This window comes from Chenopodium album, chromosome 16 (assembly GCF_948465745.1).
Source record: "Chenopodium album chromosome 16, dcCheAlbu1.1, whole genome shotgun sequence".
Classification (NCBI taxonomy): Eukaryota; Viridiplantae; Streptophyta; class Magnoliopsida; order Caryophyllales; family Amaranthaceae; genus Chenopodium; species Chenopodium album.
Genome location: NC_137849.1, coordinates 43,495,001 through 43,514,825, shown reverse-complemented (window position 1 = coordinate 43,514,825; position 19,825 = coordinate 43,495,001). Strand labels below are relative to the sequence as shown.

At 33.8% G+C, this 19,825-nt stretch overlaps 3 protein-coding genes across 3 annotated transcripts; 2 read left to right on the top strand and 1 right to left on the bottom strand.

The window, feature by feature from the left end:
• The first annotated feature begins 2,366 nt into the window (after nucleotides 1-2,366).
• On the top strand, nucleotides 2,367-6,644 carry LOC145586598 (kinesin-like protein KIN-7H). Its single transcript, XM_081643477.1, has 11 exons — nucleotides 2,367-2,435; nucleotides 2,692-2,805; nucleotides 2,897-2,978; nucleotides 3,068-3,135; nucleotides 3,235-3,297; nucleotides 3,392-3,516; nucleotides 3,593-3,929; nucleotides 4,030-4,694; nucleotides 4,788-5,295; nucleotides 5,621-5,967; nucleotides 6,191-6,644. The coding sequence occupies exons 1-11, from the start codon at nucleotides 2,382-2,384 to the stop codon at nucleotides 6,513-6,515; spliced, it is 2,688 nt and encodes an 895-aa protein (XP_081499603.1). The 5' UTR covers nucleotides 2,367-2,381; the 3' UTR covers nucleotides 6,516-6,644.
• Nucleotides 6,645-6,979: 335 nt separating this feature from the next.
• LOC145586597 (protein ACCUMULATION AND REPLICATION OF CHLOROPLASTS 6, chloroplastic-like) lies at nucleotides 6,980-12,099 on the bottom strand. Its single transcript, XM_081643476.1, has 7 exons — nucleotides 11,749-12,099; nucleotides 10,913-11,143; nucleotides 10,262-10,486; nucleotides 9,656-9,916; nucleotides 7,927-8,896; nucleotides 7,530-7,666; nucleotides 6,980-7,435 (listed from the first exon to the last, which is right to left on the bottom strand). Exons 1-7 carry the CDS (start codon nucleotides 12,076-12,078, stop codon nucleotides 7,145-7,147), a joined length of 2,445 nt encoding a protein of 814 aa, XP_081499602.1. The 5' UTR covers nucleotides 12,079-12,099; the 3' UTR covers nucleotides 6,980-7,144.
• Nucleotides 12,100-14,246: 2,147 nt separating this feature from the next.
• On the top strand, nucleotides 14,247-15,783 carry LOC145584363 (uncharacterized). Its single transcript, XM_081641221.1, has 3 exons — nucleotides 14,247-14,314; nucleotides 15,002-15,372; nucleotides 15,431-15,783. Exons 1-3 carry the CDS (start codon nucleotides 14,247-14,249, stop codon nucleotides 15,781-15,783), a joined length of 792 nt encoding a protein of 263 aa, XP_081497347.1.
• The last annotated feature ends 4,042 nt before the right edge of the window (nucleotides 15,784-19,825 follow it).

Here is a 19,825-nt window from a genome sequence, read left to right as displayed (position 1 = left end):
GTTTGATATATGCTGTAATAAAAGATCCATTTATCATATTCTTGAATCTAATTCTTTTTGTAAATTTGAAGGGCCATACTTATGATTTATTCGGATAAGTATGAAGAAATTACAGTAGTGATATGAATATCGTGTTATAAGACAAATAAGAATTACAAATGGAATATGATTATAGTACTTTACAATCAAGAATATATAAATCTCTTTATATATCAATTATCTGAAATAAAATGCATATACAGATTACTAAGTACAATCACATAACAAGAACACTACGGAGTACAACAATACAGCCTAGACAACACGTGAGCTTAACAACTAATATAGAATATGTTTAAAAAATAATACAAAATACTCCACGCTACATAGTACATTAAGCCTAATCTTACAAAAAAAAAAAATCGACAAGGATTGTTTTCCTTTTTCCAATTATGTATCATGAAAACATTCTAATATTTGGTAGGTTGAAGAACACAAAAATACAAAAACTTAGTGGTTCAGTGATCAATACCACTGGCCCATAGTGGAGGACCAATACCACTGGTCCTAAATATCCTTATTATTCATCCTTTTTCATCAAATGCATTGACAAAATGTACAACACAGTTACAAATAATACATTCCTCTACAGAAAAACATACATCATACCCTTCATGACTCGCGTGTAATTTCAAGGCTATTTTTTTACTCAAACGTTTATTTCAGCTTTATGAATTGGTAATAAAATAACTTAGAATTGGATTCACCTATTTTACTTTCTAAAAAACGGGCATGGTCCAAGTGATAGCGGTTACATTAGTTGTTTGATTGACCAAAAGTGACAAAAATGACAGTTATTAATTCTGTTAACAAGTCTATATCTTTTAAAATACAAAATCCTATAAAAAACAACTGTAAAACTACTCTTCTCCCAATTTTTTCGCCTTTCTTGCTCCTTCTATTTCCCATCACGTTCTCATTGAAAAAACAACATTTGTTTAGGGGTAAAAAAATCAACGTCATTATAGCTGTAAATTTTTTTTTAGAGGGGTTTTATCAATTTTTACCCTGAAAAAAGTTGTTCACTTTGGTTCTATATTTCATTTTCAACCCAGAAATTTTCACCTTAAACATTTGTTTCAAGGAGGTAACAAATTTTAACTGCATTTGAATTTTCTCCTTAATGTTAATTTCTGAATCTTTCATGTAAATTCTATAGTATAATTTCGTTACATAAGCATTGCATAATAAGATTTGGTTGAAATTATCAACTTAAAGTAAAAATTTTGTCAATTTGTTGTGTATAAAAAGGTCATATTCTAAAATCCCATTTGGAAATGATTATTTTTATTTAATCTTTCTAGGAATCTACCTGTATTTTCTAAACATTCAAACAGCTGTGCAATGTATTGGATTGATTGGATTCCCATCATATAAAATTACAGTTATTTAAAAAAATAATCTTTTGACATGTTCAATTTTTTCTTTGTAATGCTTCATTCTGGCAAAGAAAATAAAGTCAAAATTTTTTGACATCTTCATTGTGTTGGCTTCAGAGTTTGCTAAAAATAACAAAAACAATCAACCAAATAAAGATCTAAGTTATCTCCAACAAGCTGATTTCGACGACAAAGGAACCCGAGATTATGATCATTATATGCTAAAGAGTTGAAAGAAGGAAGGTGCAAAGGGTGGAAAGATGGTGGCAGGTGGGGATCAGGACCTGCAGCAATGGAATGCACAAGGGTCTGATAATGCTCGCCACGAAAAAATATTTGTATCTGTTAGATTAAGGCCTCTTAATGAAAAGGAAATCCAAAGCAATGACTTTGCTGATTGGGAGAGCATCAACAGCACAACCATTTTGTTCAAGAATGGCCTTGGTGAACGGTCTATGAATCCGAATGCCTATAATTTTGGTAAGCAAATCGCCTTATACTGAAGTTTCTGTTATAGATATCTGCTAGACCTGTTATAAGCAGGATTTATGCGTGTTTTGGTAAGTACATTGCCTTTCTTTTGCTGTTGTGTCATGTACTGAATATCGAAAAGTAGCCAAGAAAGCTAAGCTATTATTTATGATGATGTACCTTCATGTTTAGATTGATTTTTTGAATGAAGTTTTTCCTGCTGTTTTTGTGTTATACATTGACAGACAGAGTATTTGGTCATAACGACTCTACTAGGAAAGTTTACGAGGAAGCAGCCAAAGAAATTGCTCTCTCTGTTCTCAATGGCATTAACTGTGAGTAATGTTCTAAAATCTGATACAAGTTGGTTGTGTGTGTTTTTGGTGCTTAATTTTCATGCTATTGTTTCAAAGTAGGCTTACTTTTTTCGATTTGTCTGATCTAGCTAGCGTCTTTGCTTATGGACAAACAAGCAGTGGGAAGACCTTCACAATGAACGGAATTACACATTATGCTGTAGCAGATATATATGATTACATAGAACAGGTACGAGAAACTCCAGTTTGTAGCTGTGATATGCGAATTCAGCACATCATAGCTATACATAACACTGAGTCTCCCTCTATCCCTAGATGCTCTCTTATAAGTCCCCAAGATTGCCGACTATACCACTCTGATATAATTAAAACATACAGGCAGAAAATGAAACATATTCGTGCATCTAATATTCTAAGAACCAGTAATAGCCAGTCACTACAGACATTTCTAACAAAATTATGTGTGTTTTTGGACAATGTAACAGCAAAAGGAGCGTGAATTTGTGTTGAAGTTCTCAGCCATTGAAATATATAATGAACTTGTTAGGGACCTTCTAAGTACAGACACTAATCCTCTCCGACTTCTGGATGATCCTGAGGTTTGTATCAGATCAGTACTTCACAGGCATATTTGAGATTTGTCATAAGAAATGAAACCACCTTAAATGTTGATCGATTTTGGTTTTACAGAGAGGCACAGTTGTTGAAAAACTAACTGAGGAGACTCTCCAAGATAAGAGCCATCTTCTAGAGCTCATTGCTGTATGTGAAGGTACAGACGTGTGCAGAGGCAAGAGCAAATTTAGAGTGTTTAGTTAAAGTCACGGAAACTAACTGATGTTTGGTTTTCATTACTTGTAGCTCAAAGACAGACGGGAGAGACTTCCCTGAATGAAGCCAGCTCTAGATCTCATCAAATCCTCAGACTGGTAAGCTCTTCAATTACATTAAAGAACTGAATTAGCTCAAATACAAATGAAACTATTTTGGGGCATGATTTGCTAATAAACTAATTGGAACTTTTGTAGACGATTGAAAGCTCTGCTCGTAGATTTGGTGGTGGAAATTCTAGTATTCTTGCAGCAAATGTGGTATGTTGAAGTATTGGTTGATCTTTGCTCCTAACTCTATGTGGATATAAGGAATTGAAAAAGTAGTAGTTAACTTGACAATTTTGGCATGCAGAACTTTGTGGATCTTGCAGGAAGCGAGCGTACTTCTCAGACATTAGCAACTGGTGCAAGATTGAAAGAAGGCTCCCACATAAACCGAAGTTTGTTAACTCTCGGAAAAGTTATTCGCACATTAAGGTTTGTTTGTTAACCTCATTCTTGGAAAAAATATTACAGTATGAAGTCTTAAGGCATTACTATAACTTGAATACAGCAAGGGAAAGAATGGGCACATTCCTTATCGAGACTCCAAGTTAACACGTATACTACAAAACTCTTTAGGAGGAAATGCGAGGACTGCCATTATATGTACCATGAGCCCTGCTCACAGTCATCTAGAACAATCAAGAAACACCCTATTATTTGCTAGTTGTGCGAAAGAAGTTAGCACCAATGCACAGGTTAATGTGGTAATGTCTGACAAAGCATTGGTGAAGCAGCTAAGGAAAGAATTGGCCAAATTAGAGAGCGATTTGAAGAATATGCCCATGGTTTCTTCCAAGGGCGATGTTGCAGCTGCTCTGAGAGAAAAAGAGATTCAGATAGAAAAGGTGAAAACATACTAGTATTTTCAATTGTATTCAAGCTGTGTTTATATTTCTGGTGTTTGCATAGGTTGATCTTAAGTTTGTTAAAATCTGTGTAACACAGATGGACAAAGAAATAAAAGAACTTAGTAGACAACGCGACCTTGCTCAAACTAAGGTGGAAGAGCTGCTACAGTCAACCAAAAAGGAGGTTTCAAAACCACAGGATGATGAATATGACCATCATAGAATTGATTCACGGGATAAATTATCATGGTTCGACGATGCATCAGAAATATCTGACGGATCAGATTACAGGCGTCTTGATGCAGACCTGGCAACTTCTGAATCCTTTCAGTATCTTGATCAACAGGACAATTTTGACCTTAGCACTCAACGGTCTGATCTTCTAGAAAACATTGACCTTCTGCCAAATGAGCCCTCACTGCAACCACCAGACGACACCACACTAGATTTCACTCCTGATGATCTATCACTAAGATGGGGGAAAATGAGCAGCTCTGGCAACATCAGAAGAAGAATCGATGAAGACGATGAAGACGATGAAGATAACTGCAAGGAGGTTCGTTGTATTGAAGTTGAAGAAAGAAGCATTAGCAAGAATTCCGAATCAGATCCTGTAATGATTTCTCCTCGAGAGAAAGAAATTCAGGAAGAGGATGTCGTAAAATATGCGCAAGGAAGAGAGTATACCACATCAGATGATGAAATAGAGAGTGAAGAGGAGATTGAAAATGAAAAAGAAAGACTTAATGTCAAAGAAGAGAAGTATGCCTTATCAGTTGGAAAGAAAGAAGATAATGAGACACCACATTCTGCTGCTGAGTATAAAGCACCAATGACTGAAAAGAACGAAGAGAGGGAGTCGCATCACTGTGATTCTGAACACGATCAATTGGTAAAAAGAATCAAGGAACTCCAAAGGACTATTGACATGCTTGTTAACCACAATCCCTTGGGAAATTTCTCTCCTTGTTCCATCGACTCAGAGAGATTGAGCAACAAAGGGTCGAGCTTCAGCAGAAGCAGAAGCTGCAAGGCTATTCTAACATCAAACCCCGCCTCATCTATCACTTTTGATAAGGTAGTGCTCCATTCTAGGGACTTATCATTGGCTGGATTTGGTGAAGAGATGAGCTCGGAAAGACCAAAGGGCTTGCCTCGGGGTTCGGATCACATTCCTATGGGTAGTGGAAAGCCTTCGAGATTTGGCCTCCCTATACCTTCTATAAGGAATGCAATAATGAACGAAATGGAACAGGAAGTTAAGAACTCAGATGTCAGTGATGCTTCCAGCTTTTACAGCTCTGCTGTAGAAACAAATGGAAATGCCGAACATGAGTCTGGCAAGCAAATGGGATATGAAATGGTCAGTAAATTAGTATGTCCTGTTTTGCATTGATTTTGGTTATGATTCACATTAAGAGGGTAGGACATGATTTTCACACCCAAATTTTGCAATCGCGAATTTCCATTTCCATGAATTAGTAAACTGAAGTTCTTTAAATACTGTCCCTTTTCCCAATCGTTTTCAAATATTCAGTTAGTGTTCAGGAATTGCATCATTTGTAAAAGCTATTGGTAGATGTAAAATACTCAAGTGTACAGATAAAAATGTAGGACATGAAAAGAGAAATATGAACACACAAGGGAATTGATATACTTGCTTTTTGCAGGATGGTAACAAAGTTGAGGAGGAAAATGAACCAAAGGACAGTGAATCAAGTGAAAGTGCAAGAGATGTTGCTTCATACGTGATGAGGGTAAGGGATTCCATGTCAGAAGGAGCGATGAGCACTGTGCAATCCCCATCGAATTGGTTCGAGGAATTTGAGAGCCTGCGGTTAAAGATAATCGAACTTTGGCATGCTTGCCATATACCATTAGTCCACAGAACCTATTTTTACTTGCTGTTCAAGGGTGATACATCTGACAAGATCTACTTAGAGGTAGAACTCCGAAGGCTGTCTTTCATCAAAAACAGGTTTGATCAAGGCCAGAAGATTGTTGTGGATGGTGAAGTTTCTACACCATCTTCAAGGTATATCTTATAACTTGTACACTAGCAAGAATTTACTAATGCCTTTTTTTTTAGCCAAGACCATATTTTATATTATTTGCAAAACTCATTTTTTCGGTTGGTTATAATCTGTATTATGAGTATAGTTGAAATTTCCAGCTTTTGATCAGTTATGCATTGTGTACATTAGAATGTGTCATTACCCTTAAAGCCTAATCTTGCTACTCTTTATTTCATAACACAGCATGAGGGCATTGAATCAAGAAAGGGAGATGTTAATGAGGCAAATGTACAAGAAAATTCCTGTACAAGAGAGGGAGTCAATATTCGAGAAGTGGGGGATCACGATGAACAGCAAGCAGAGGAGACTGCAACTAGCTCGCCGCCTTTGGACAGATACCAAAGACATGCAACACATCAGAGAAAGTGCAACACTAGTGGCTAAGCTGGTTGGTTTCGTAGATGAAGGTCAAGTGCCTAAGGAGATGTTTGTTGGTCCAAGTATAGCTACAAAAAGTATCAACCGAAGATCCTATAGCTGGAAATCAAGCATGTCAAGAGTATCCTAATGCTTTTGACATGTAAATGTATAGATTATAATCTCATTCTTTTACAAAAACAAACTTTGGTATTAATTAAAAATACTAATCTAATTTTTTTCCTTCTAGTTCTTAAACTTTCTGGTGTTGGAAAACAGCAACTTTAACTTCTGACTTCTGTGTTTATTCCACATGACAAAATGTGTATCTCTCATCTTATTGACTCATAAATAGCTTATGGATTGCCTTAAGTACTATCCCCCTAATTTTGGGGTACCATGGTTTTTTTTTTATTTTTTATTTTTTTTTTACTAAATTATTTCAATTTAAAAATTTAATTCTTATGTAAAATCATTAGTTTTGAGATTTTTTTCTTACAATTATTATATTGATGGTCCTAAAAGAGAGTGAGATAATACAATTTACAAAGGCCAACACGAAAGGATACAAGAGTTGATCACAAAATTTCAACCAAACAGATGAACTTTATAATGTTTGAAAAATCAAACTACTTTGCATCACAACCAGAAGCGGATTTTACTATGAAAATGATCCAAGCTGGTTAAGCAACAAATTGACATAGCATCATCAAGTACTGCCAACAAAATTATACGTACAAAGACAATCAAAAGAGGAGATATTTACAGATAAACTGAAATTTAAGATTGGAGGACAGCACCTTCAGTGATCTTCCACCCAGAATCAGAATGAGACAGTTCATATCTTGTTGTGTACGTTCTGCTGTAAGAATCATTATGCTCAGGTTGGGTAGCATCAGTTAAATTTGCCGTCTCTTCAAGAGTAGCTTCTACTGTAGCACGTTTACCATCAAGGGATACTGTCACACTATCAATAATCACATTCAGTAGGGAGTATTCCCAAAACCAACCACGCTCTGCAACTTCCTTTGCACGATCAGACCAAATTTTAAGCATGTTGCCATCCAAAACCTGACAGTTGTTCCTTGGTGTTAGTAGTTAGAGAATAATTACTTAATAATTCTCATAGTGTTATCCACAAAATCAATGGAAGGCTTAGACTAACCTCTGGCAATGTCTCAAGGCTATGATTTGGTCCCAAAGCCTGCGATTTAACACTCTGCCATCTTCTCACCAGAACCTCTGCAAGTCTTGCATCCATTTTCGGTATTTTCTTTTCACTATTTTCATTTAATGAGAGGCCTGCAAATATTTTAATGAATAGTAATTACAGAATAAACATATATGTGCAACCCAATGCTGGGACTATAATTAATAAACATTGCACTCCACATTTATCACAGATTCACAGTAATAACCTATAAATTTGACATGTAACTATGCGAATTGACAAACATGAGTAGGACATTAATTCTGTGATGATGCAACCATAACGGAATGGTTGCAGTATATTAAAGGTACTCAAATGAGGTGAAGAACAGAGGTTTTTAAAGAGGTCATACCCACATTGGACACATCAGAATCCACCGATGAAGTTGCTGAGCCAACATGCTTCTGCAGAATAGCAGAACCAGTTTTAGCAGGCCAGAGTTTCATGCCAGCCAAAGTCGTCAACCCAATCACCACACCAGCACACAAAACCTTCACACCTACATCTTTTATCTTCTCGGTAATCAATTCTTGTTCATGATATTCTTCAGCAAGATGTTTACTGGCCGACTCAGAGTAATTTGAAGTATTATCAAAACCAAGCCCCGCCTCCGCCAATGTGTCCTCATATCCAAAGCCATTAACAGCAACATCCTCTTGTCGGGTTATGTGTTCTTCTCCAGAACTAGGAGGAAATACCTTCTGCAATGCCTGTATGACACTAGTGGTAACGTTACCAATCACTGCACTAGCTCCAGCTCCTATCTTCACTATTGCTGCTGCAGCAGCTAATGAGGAGCCACTCCCTCCTTCCAGCCGCTCTAAATACCTCAAAACAATAGGGTCATCATAATAATCCCCCAGTCTGAATTGCACATCTTTTGTCTCCCTAAATCTGGTGAAAACCACCTCCATGAGCCAGGTTTCCAATAGTTTACAGAGTCCTGGGAGCATATCACTGTCCTCATCATTCCTTGAATTTTCCAGCACAAATTCCACAATTGATGGATCTCTAAAGGTCGAATTTTCAATGTCCAGACCCAGCCATGTCCGACACTGATCAAGGTCTCCAACCAAAAGAGAACAAAGACCCCTCTCCAATGCAAAATCTTTCTCACGATTTTCTCGAGTAGCATATAAAGAAATGGAATCTCCTATGGGAACCAACTTGGTTTGCTGAAGTTGTCGAAACAAGTCATCAGCATCTTGAATGAGATGAGGCTTCTTGCTAATGAAAGCTTGAGCAACAAGTGCAAGAGCTACTCCATAAGCTTCAAAGCTTTCAGCTGGAATACTTTTTGGCGTGGCAGTGAAAAGATCAACCTGACACAAAAGACAGCAAATAAATTTATTTCTAGATTGGAATGAGAAGGAGAGGGGGCATCCTCCTGAATTTCATATTGGGAAGAGATTCCATGCAAGGGTGTCTAGTAATGGAGAGTCCCGGCTTCCGAGAGGGAATGATGTGTGTGCCGCCGTTATTCTTAAAACCAAAGTTTCTTTTATCTAAGTACTGTCCAACAGTATTCAACTGTATTTTTCTGAAACTATTAAAATGTATTTGAGGTTTTGCTAAACTTGTAAGAGTAATTTTACTTTATCTGAATTAATTTGAACATATCTGATTCATAAATAAGAACAATGTCAGGTGAACAGGACCTAAGTCAACTTTGCAAGAACAGTGTTTGATTAACCAATCCACCTGTCTAAAGGAGGGGGTGAAAGGTAATCCATGGAGGTCAAAAATATTGGACTTGACCAATGAAGAGCTATTGCAACCAGTTCAATACAGCCACTATTTCAGCTTTATTTCAACATGGAACTTGAATTTACCTAACTCTCAATTATACTTAAAAATTCAAAAGGTCAGATCAGTCAACTACATGCTGATTGGCTTTCTACATTCTTTTTGTGAAGGTCTAGTGAACATTACTCGCATATAAACCACTCTCCCATCCCTTTTCTGCTTACACTTCCAAAATAAGCACCAAGGAAAAATACAGAAAGAAAAATTACAATTTACAATATGAAAGCAATGAATTACACAATACACAGTGAAAAACAGGCAAAGTTTGAACTGACCTGCTCAGCTGCTGTCATATGCAAAAAGGCTTCATTCATGAAATCCTCGCGAGTAAAACCTCCAGCTATAGCTGCAGCACCACCTCCTCCAACAGACCATAATATATTACGAACACCGTGCAGGCCTTCATCTCTTTTCTTCCGATATTCATCAGTGAGAGGCAAAGCCAAGAGCTCCAAAACATAACGGGGTTTAAGCTCCTCCAATGTCTCATCAATCTCTGCTTGTAAATCTGGTGCAAGACTACTTGAACCTTCCTCCTACACAACAAAAATATCAGAGTTCCAGGTAGGGCCTCAGAGTTTTGGCCTATTTATAATTAAATACACAGTCCAATCCAAAATTAGTAGGGCAATGCTTTATTATTACCCAAACTCAGGTAATAAGTGGAGAAATGAATAACACCCATATTTACTCTATCATAGGAAAAGATTATAATAATAATCCTAGGATTAGCTTTTCTTTCTAAGTGAGTTCCTTAAGCCGCTTCATTATGCATTTACTAAAAATACTTCATATAATCAGATGGAATATGTGATTCTGGAGTCTTAAACAAAATATTTAATTCTCTTACATCATAACCAACGAATTCCTGAGTCTGTTACCTGCAAGAGTTTTAGAGCACGCTCCAGGGCCTCGCAGCCAAAGACATAATCAGGAGGAGACAATGACATTGCATCCCTTGAGAAGTCAACAAAAGCAAGGGCCATTGCCAACACAATATCATGCTTGAAGGGTTTGGGTAGTCTCTCTTTTAGCAACGCATCTCCAATTCTAAGGACTAGTTCGGACTCCCCGGCCTCTTGCAGTATACACAATGCACCTGGCACCTAAAGCACCAAAACCCACAAATCAAATGAGATAATCACAAATGTAATGCCCTTTAATATGAGTATTCTTTCAACATGTTGCCATGTACATATAATAATAACATATACTATTCCATTATGGCATTATCAATTCCCTATACGGAGAAGTGCCATTGTGTTTACAAAAATCAATGTGTTTTCGAGGAATCTTCAAGCTACCCAAGACCACGTGTAATGTGATATCCTTTCCCCAAATGCAGTGTTGCCCTCATATCAACATTTTTAACTACAAATCTACATAGTCAAAACCTAATGAAGCTCGTGACATAGATAGTACACCGTACTACCATCTACCAATAACTATCCATTTCAATAAGCAAAAAAACTTCAACCACAAAAGCTTCAGAAATCAAAATGAGGGCACTTTATATAGAAATACAAACTTGCCTTGTCAAAAGGGACATCAAAGAGGGTAGTCTCTTCAAATGCATCAGAAAGACCTGAATTATATTCCCTTCTAGCACTGGGGTTAGAAAGAGTGTCACAAGCAGCTTGCAGGATTTGTCTTCGGGCAATAAGAGTATCTTGGGTGAACCCATATTGCGGCGGCTTCGAAACCTTTCCTTCATAAGCCCTCCTTATCCCATCACCCAGAAAATGGGTCTCCGCTCCCAGCACCTGAAAGGAAAGAAGAATGATAAAGTTCAAATGCCAAAACATAAAGTTGGGTATTCTGAATTTCAGCTCAAAATTAATAATTACACTCTAAAATGTGTCAAAATCAAGAAATGTGCAAATTGCATTGCTGGATAATGTCATATTCAATCCAAAAATAAGAACAATACAATAATTAGTTAATCACATTTTCAATTAAAAATGAAGAATTTCTATTAAAAAAAAAATTAAAAATGAAGAATTTCAACCAAAATAATCAGTGGGCATTCTGAATTTTAACCCAAAATCAAAAATTACAAATGTGGGTAATCTCAATTTAAGCTCAAATTTCTTTAATTTTCAACTCAAAAACTAGTAATTACAAAGTAGGTTATCACAATTTCAACCCAAAACTAAGAATCACAAAAATAGGCAAATCACATTATCAACTCAAAATCAAAAATTACAAAGCTGGGTAAATCTCATGATAAACCCAAAATCATAAATCCACACAAAATGGGTAATCACAATTTCAACCCAAAATCACAAAATCATCATTAAAAAACCTGGGCATACATCCATAAATTCATTCATAATGCAAACACAAATATCATAATTTTGTACAATACCTGGTAAAAATTGAGGGGAATGGAGATATTGCGGTCAGGAGGAGAGAGAGAAGGAGGAATTGAAGTAGGGGTAGAAGAAGAAGAAGATGAAGTGGAAGTGGAAGTGGAAGTATCAGAAATTGAAGTGGGCAAGAATTGAAAGTCGGAGAGTAAGCGGTCAGCCCATTTGCTGCCGGGAAATGACGTCGATGCGCCGGAGTTTGTGGCGGCGCTGGTAGCGGTGACGGTGATGGGGCGGTGGAGGAAGTCTTTCTTTGAAGAGGAAGAGGAAAGTGGTGGTCGGAGAGTGGGGTAGCAGAGATTGTAGCCCAAATGTGTGAGGGCTTCCATTGTTGTTTGTTTGTTGAATTGTTTTTTTTTTTTGTTAAATTGTGATGGTGTAGTGTTTTTATGTGTGTGTGTGTGTTTTTTTTTGTTTGTTAGTTAAACCCTCTCCAAAATCTCTTCTTTTAACACTCCATAATTCTCTAGATATGACTATATGAGTTTCTTTTCTAATGATGAGGCTTGTTTGGCAAATCTAATGATTTTGGGTAGATTTTAGTGGTTGAGTAGCGAGTATCTGTCTCATTAGTGCGTAATTGTTAACTGTCACGGAGTTTTTTTAAGTAAAGGTTAGTTGTTGATAGTATTAGACTATAAAATGGAAAAAATAAATAAATAACATTAATTTAACTAATTTGTGCGTAATTTTGTCATGAATTTATAAATTAATACAAAGTACCAGATAAGGAAATATATTACTCTGTAAATGTTTATTCTTAGCCCTAAGGGCTACGTATAGCATTACTTAAAAAAAAAAATAGCCAAAAACATATACTAACTATAATTTGTCAAACATTACTTTAAAGCGTTAATACATTTCACGTTTGAAAAACGCTAACTCTACCACTATCCACTACCTAAATAGTTGCATTCGTACACTAAGGGTCTGTTCACTTCAGCTTAATTTCAATTCATTTCAGTTTAACTCCTAATTTCCTTCTCTCATAAAATATTCATTTCAGTTCAGTTCAGTTCATTTCAATAAATGTGAATAGGCTCTAACTGCTGCCTAAAACGCTATAATCAAATATGGCCTAATTTGTGAATATTTAGAGCAAATCAAAGGGTCATGTTGGACTGAATTTTTAGGTTTTTTATAGGGTTGGATGCTTAGCTTGTCTGATTGGGCATAGTTTGATATTTGGACCAAAAGGGAAATTAACTTGAAATTTAATGGTTTTGGTCTATTGCAAGAGATATGTTTGCTACCTTAAAAGGCCAAATAAATTATTCTACCATACCAAGTTCATAATTTCTTTCATATTTAGATTATGACTAACCTAGTAACGAAGTCTTGGAAGCTTTCAAAAAGGTAGTAACAAGCTTCACTCTTGAATGCAAAATCTGTTGTAAGCATTGGAACTTTGGAAGTTATCTTCTTGCATGATGTACTTACAATTGTACAAATTGAATTGACAAAGTGATTAAGCATTTCAATGTTTACGTACTCTAGAGACTTTTTCTTAAACTAACTTTTTCTTAAACTATGAATTTACACGAGCTTATTATTTTCATAAGAATTTAAATATATGCAAATTTATACTAAGTAGTACAAGTATTTCTCATAAGAATTCTCATAACAATACAAAAAGTATGTAACATTCATGAAATTCTAAATAAGAGTTTATACGACTTACATGTGTTCACAAATAACTCTCAAATTCACTTAACTTCAAATACACCAAATTTAAAAGTCTATTAGTTGTAACAAAGTTTCTCAACTATTTATTTATAAGTCTTAAATAGGTAAATATTTATTATTATAAAGTTTTTAATATATGAGTACTTCTCATGCTATTGAATCTGACGATGATATTAATTAGAACATGCACCAAAGTCATCATTTCTGCAATAAGAATGAAAAATGATATGTGTTAGAAATAATTGATTTTAATTAGATCAAATAATAAGATAAAATAGACGTTTAAATAATAAAAGAGTGAGGATTATACTTCAAAGCATATTAGTCACACTTGAATTCGAAGGGCTCAGCAGCAGTTTGAGATATCATCAATTGTTGCTCAACTAATTCTTTCTGTGATACAAGAAAAATACAAACAAGTACGGAGTAACACGTTACATATATGATCGACCTACATGTATTTAGTAAATACTCCAATCCATCATCGTTTATAAATACATGACATTTTAAATATTAAAATTAGGGTCTGTTCACATTTATTGAACTGAACTGAAATGATTGGAGCTGAACTGAGCTTGACTGAACTGAAATGAATATTTTACGAGAGAAGAAAATTAGGAGCTAAATTGAACTGAAATTAAGTTGAAGTGAATAAGCCCTTAGTCACGACTGATGAGTTTATAGTACATATAAATTAAAATAACTTTAAAAGATTTTTTTTTTCTTTTTTGGTGCAAAAATAACTTTAAAAGATAAAAGGAGGGTATGTAGCAATTAATAAGTTTTGTAATTTTGATCATACAAGGTAACAATGACTTATAGATACATACCTTGTGTTGGCGAATGTCTTGAAGAATTTTCTGTAAACTTTGTTCGGAGGTGTGAATTTGTAGTTACACCTAAACATAAAACAAACATCCTACTAATTAAGGACAAAAGACTTGTAAAAATAGTTAACAAGATGCACTAAAGAGTAATAAGTGTGTAAACTTTAAAAAAACTTGTGGGTGTATATTGTATGACTATATGATCAACATTAAACCAATAATTTGAGACAAAAAGGGGAAAGGTGAATTAATTTATAGTATAAAATTCTTCTTTTTCCTAGTTTATCTATTAATGTATGAATGATGCCAAATATGATAAATCTTAAGGATAGATAATAAGATCATGAGAGGTAGAATAGTGGTACATCCTAATGATTGTTACTATGAAATTGGATATTTGTGTCTAAATTATCCCACTTGGTCGATAGACAAAAGGGAAAAAGCACCTAAATGTGGTCACATGGCCAAATCGAAGGACCCCAAAACTAATTATGGTGTTCATAAACAAATCTACCAATAACTTTAATGGGACCTACAATATAAAATTTAAATAGTTAATGATATTTATTTAACCAAAATTTTAAATTAATTGGTTAAAATCTTGAGAAGTGGATAGTTGATTAAAAATTAAGATCAAATTTCATCTATATCACTGTTTACACGACTATCTTTACACAATAAAGAAAATTGAAAATTTCCGATTCAAGCAAAATTTGTCCTTTTTAGCATAAACGTGTAGTATATGTAATGGCCCTGAGGAGACAATATTTCATGCCACCTTCGATTGCAACGCGGCTGCTGAAATCTGGGCTGCTAGTCCATTAAAAAATCAGGTACTCTCTGCCTCTGCTACTAGCTTTGTGGAACGCTTTCTATGGTGCTCTAATAATTTATCGAAGGATGATCTTCTATCTATGGCAACGTTAGCTTGGGCCTCCTGGCATTGTAGAAACAAGGGTGTGTTTGAGCATGAGAGTTTTAATGCGATTGGTGTTGCTAGAGGTTGGATGAATTATGTGCGAGAAAGCAATGAATATATAGCGAAAGTCACCAACAGGGCTGTTGCTGTGGTGTGTCGTGCCCCGAGCTCTTGGAGCTGCCCGAATGCAGGTATGGTGAAGGTGAATTGTTATAAGAAGCGAGCAGGGCTCTATTCTTGCTGCTGCAGTACGCCAGGTGGGAGCTGGTTGGGAGGTGAGCGTTGCAGAAGCAGCAGCTTGTAGGTTTGGCTTGCAATTGGCAAAGAGGTTGGGTTTTACAGAGGTGCTTCTTGAATCTGATGCTGAGCAAGTGGTGAAGGCAGTTAAGTCCAAAGCAAAGGGTTTCTCACCTATTTTCTTAATTTATGATGATATAAATAGCTTGGCTTCCTGTTTTAATTATTTTTCGTTCTCTCATACTAAGCGTGCGGGTAATACTGTAACCCATCACATTGCTAGATGGGATACTAGAGGATGTAATGAATTTGTATCTCTCGCGTGGGTCTTTTCCCCAAAGCTTGATCACTTTGGCGGAAATTGATCTTCTTTAATGAAATTCGCAGCTTAGTTTCAAAAAAAAAAAAAGTTTGACTTTTTTTAAATTCATTATATGACATCATATCAAATGATTTTGAAAAAAAAAAGCGATGCCAAACGAACCTAATATGCGTAGTACTTAATAGGATTCAGTTTAAGGTTTGGTCCTTAAAATAACTTTTTTTTTTTGGTGAAACTTAATTGCGTAACATCACACTTCGTGTATTAGATTGTACTAAGCTAATTGAACGCAATACAATTCATGTCAAACATCATGAAAAATACTTGACATGTATGAGGCTTTGTGTATCAAAGATTTTGAATAACAAAGGATATAAGAAACTCAAGTCAACGAGTACTTTTTTTTTTTTGTGTTTTATGATGAATTAACTGGTTTTGTTTTTATAATATATCTTTATCAATTTAACTGTCGTATTGTACACTTAAGTCATAACTAAATATTTTCTTACAAGTTTTCAAAAAAAAATGTTTTATTATAAAAAAACATAACTTAGTGTTAAATTATTGGATTTTATATAGCTTTTGATATCAATCCTACATTAGTTATTTGACAAAATGTAATTTTCTTTTCTCTTTCGTCTTTCCTCGTTCGTTCTTTTGCTCCTATATCGATTATCTACATCCTGGTTGCAGCTCTTCCAATTTATTTTTGGTGCATTTTGGATCAGCATTAGATTTTCCATAAGTTTGTAAGTGCTGGTTCACCAATGGCGTTTTGTAAAATCTATAGATGAAAAAGGTTCTGAATTTGTGGGGCTAACAACTAGAACATGTATTTGACATTTTAAGTATAAGGTGTGTTTTGAAGTAAATTGATTATCTGTATGGTATTTTTATTGTAAGATTAGTAAAATATATCGATGGATTTTTTATTCAAGTAGTAATAGAAGTTCATTTATAGATATTTCTTTAATTAATACTGTGACAATTGTTTTCATCTAGCTTAGCTTGTGTAGTGTAGTTGTTTTGGAATTCATCTTGCAACCTTAAAATCAAATCATCACGAGATTTAAGAATATACACCAATACAGAGCCAACAATGTTTTGAGTACTGAGATATGTCAAGGTCTTTCTCCATTTATAAGAAGACAAGTAGCAAAAGGGAAACAATATATATATTAAAACCCAATACTCATAAATCGCGTAAAGACAATCAGAGCCTTAGAGGACATGGGTGGATTACATGTTTTCAAATGATGCCCAAAATTCATATTTATAGGCAAGGGCTAAAGTGTGTTGCTTAAAACATCTACATACCAACTCTTCCACAATTTTCTGCCAATATATTTAGAATTTTCTGGAAACCTATAGAGACCTTGAGACACAATTAGTTGGCTTATGGAATTTGGGTTATACTAAACCTAACAAACAAATATAAACATATATATTAAATTATTTATCATCAGTTACATACACAACCCAAATTGAACCTCTATGCTCTTTGTTTTGAGTGTATCATAACTAGATTTCTTGCTTCCTTTAGAAATAATAACCGCATGTGTTATTATTTAGATTTTAATTTAAATGTATAAAATATAAATACCTTGGTTAGATTTAGGCTTATAGGCTATATTCAGTACGTTCACCTTTATTTTCCCATCAAATCTAAACTTATTTATCTTATGATCTAATTTGAGATTATTTCTTCTAATCTGACTTGATTTCATTGTCTAATTTGACTTAATTTTCGTAATATTTTCATTACAAAATATAAAATATCTAGCAATAAAAAAAGTACACATAAAAAATTAATATGTTCAAAACATTCTATATCATCTCCGTAATTTTTTCAATGCTAGTCACAGTTTTTGGATTCTCCCAGTAACTGCATTTAAAGTTTGACTCAAAACAAATAAATCTTTGAAAATTCTGACTAATTATATGCTTGATATAAGTAGTATACACTAGAATTAATGTATAAATTGACAATATATACACATAGTAACTATATAATACCTATTCTTCAGTTTGAGATCAGCCAATTTCTTTTTTTTCTCAATTTCTTTTTGTCCCAAATCCTATTTCGTGACATCAGAATATATATATATATATATATTAAGTTAATTCAAGATATAATCGATTAAAAGATTAGAAAAGTAAATTAAATTAAACAAGAAAGGAAGATGTACTAACCTCCACTGTCTTGACTTTCCTGAAATTAGGTAAAAAAAAATATATATATATTATCATCAATAAAATTTTGTCATTATCATTGTTGTGTGTTGTGTATGTGCTCTAAAACTGAAATTACTATCAATATGTATAATTGTGTGTGTGTGTTTTGTTGGTAAGGTATTTTATTGAAGATTAGAAAATGGCTCTATTTACCACTTAACCCCAACTTATAAAATATTTTACACGTATAATTTAACCATACATGTTTTGTTATATAATTACTGTAATGTTCATTTCTTTAATTTATCTGAAAACAAGTACTTAATGAATTGAACAAGAATCGAACCCTAAGATAGGTTCACAATCAAGGGGAAGATAGATGCAATAACAATCAATGCTCCATTTTTGTTGATTCTTTTTACATGTTTGGGCTTTGAATATGGTATGACAATAGTAATATACGGTACTACGTTTGCATGAGGGCAATGCATTATGTTTCTTATTTGTTTAAAAAGAAAAAGGTACACAAGAAAGTAGGGAACTTTTCTCTCAAGACTGCAGTCATGCATTATAACGTAGAAAAAGATAAATATGTATAAAGTATGAAGTATATCATTTGAATCTACGACAAAGAATCATACCATGCCTCGAAAAGGGTTTGGACATCTACAGTGTATCCATCCTTTTGATAATTACTCCTGATTGTCTAGTTACCACAAATGAAAAAATAAATAATAAATAATAATAATAATAATAATAATAATAATAATAATAATAATATATAACTCCCTCATAAAGATTAAAGAAAAAGAAAACCAGTTATTATTTACTACCCTATTAAAAAAACAGTGAATTAAATCATCTTAATTAGAAAAGTAAATAAAAGTTCTTGATAAATTAATTTTACAATAACAATAAATAGAAGTTGAATTATCATTTGGGCTTATTCATCAATGAAATTTACGTGAAGATTGTCCAGTCTCCTGAAAAATATAATAAACAAATTTACGTAAGTGTATAACAAATTAATGGAAAGATGTAAAACAAAAGATATAGAGGAATTGCAATCTATAAATATTACTAAAGTAACAATCGCTAACATCATTACTTTTTTTAAATTATACATGTGTCAGCTTCTCATTCATTTTTTTTCCCGCCTAAATTTTTTTTTGTTTAAGGGTTTTTTTTTTTTTTAAAAAAAAAAAAAAAAATTCTAACTATTGATTGCAAAGTAGTTTAATACAGTACATTAAACTTTTAAGCTTTCAATACATTTTCTTTTAAAAATCTTAAGGAAAACAAATATCAACCTTTTATATATGTGATTACTCCATCTAATTACAAAGTTTGCAAAATTTTATTGTAGACATGAATTTTATTTTGTTTATATTATTTTAATTTTTATACTTCCTCCGCCTACAATTATGTGCAACAAAGGGGTATTATTTGTGAGATATAAAATATTCCTTTGTTGCACATAGTTGTGAGCAGAGGAAGTAGTTTGGTTTATGTTAATAACATCGTATGTAATACAAAGATTTTACATATTTTGACTGATATGTATTTAAAGTTTACACAATTATAAATTCTTTTATTATATCCGTGCATCGCACGAGTTAATCTAGTGCTAATTAAAACACTAACCTCTTTTCTCTATCACCATAAGGAATCATAGAAAACCTCCTCATCATTTTCACAAAATTACTGAAAATCAAATATCAGAATAAAAGTTATTGCAATACAAAGGGTATAGAGAAAATTTTGTTTTATTAATACGCCGTAGATTCAAATAGAATTCAATAAATTTTGTATCTGAATATAATATATTTTCTAATTGAAAAATGAATGGCTATCATTCAAAGAACTATCCGATGAATTCACGAAACTTTTCTTTATACGAAAAATTACCA

Bases quoted from the DNA above. Each gene is read 5' to 3' on its own strand.
- LOC145584363 (XM_081641221.1), top strand. From the start codon at position 14,247: ATGACTTATAGATACATACCTTGTGTTGGCGAATGTCTTGAAGAATTT. The intron at 14,315-15,001 runs GTGTGAATTTGT...ATAAACGTGTAG, and splicing joins TCTGTAAACTTTGTTCGGAG to TATATGTAATGGCCCTGAGG. The intron at 15,373-15,430 runs GTATGGTGAAGG...TTGCTGCTGCAG, and splicing joins TTGGAGCTGCCCGAATGCAG to TACGCCAGGTGGGAGCTGGT.
- LOC145586597 (XM_081643476.1), bottom strand. From the start codon at position 12,078: ATGGAAGCCCTCACACATTTGGGCTACAATCTCTGCTACCCCACTCTC. The intron at 11,144-11,748 runs GTATTGTACAAA...CTTTCCTTTCAG, and splicing joins TTCCCCTCAATTTTTACCAG to GTGCTGGGAGCGGAGACCCA. The intron at 9,917-10,261 runs GTAACAGACTCA...TTTGTTGTGTAG, and splicing joins GTGCTCTAAAACTCTTGCAG to GAGGAAGGTTCAAGTAGTCT.
- LOC145586598 (XM_081643477.1), top strand. From the start codon at position 2,382: ATGAACGGAATTACACATTATGCTGTAGCAGATATATATGATTACATA. The intron at 3,298-3,391 runs GTATGTTGAAGT...TTTGGCATGCAG, and splicing joins GTATTCTTGCAGCAAATGTG to AACTTTGTGGATCTTGCAGG. The intron at 3,517-3,592 runs GTTTGTTTGTTA...ACTTGAATACAG, and splicing joins AAAGTTATTCGCACATTAAG to CAAGGGAAAGAATGGGCACA.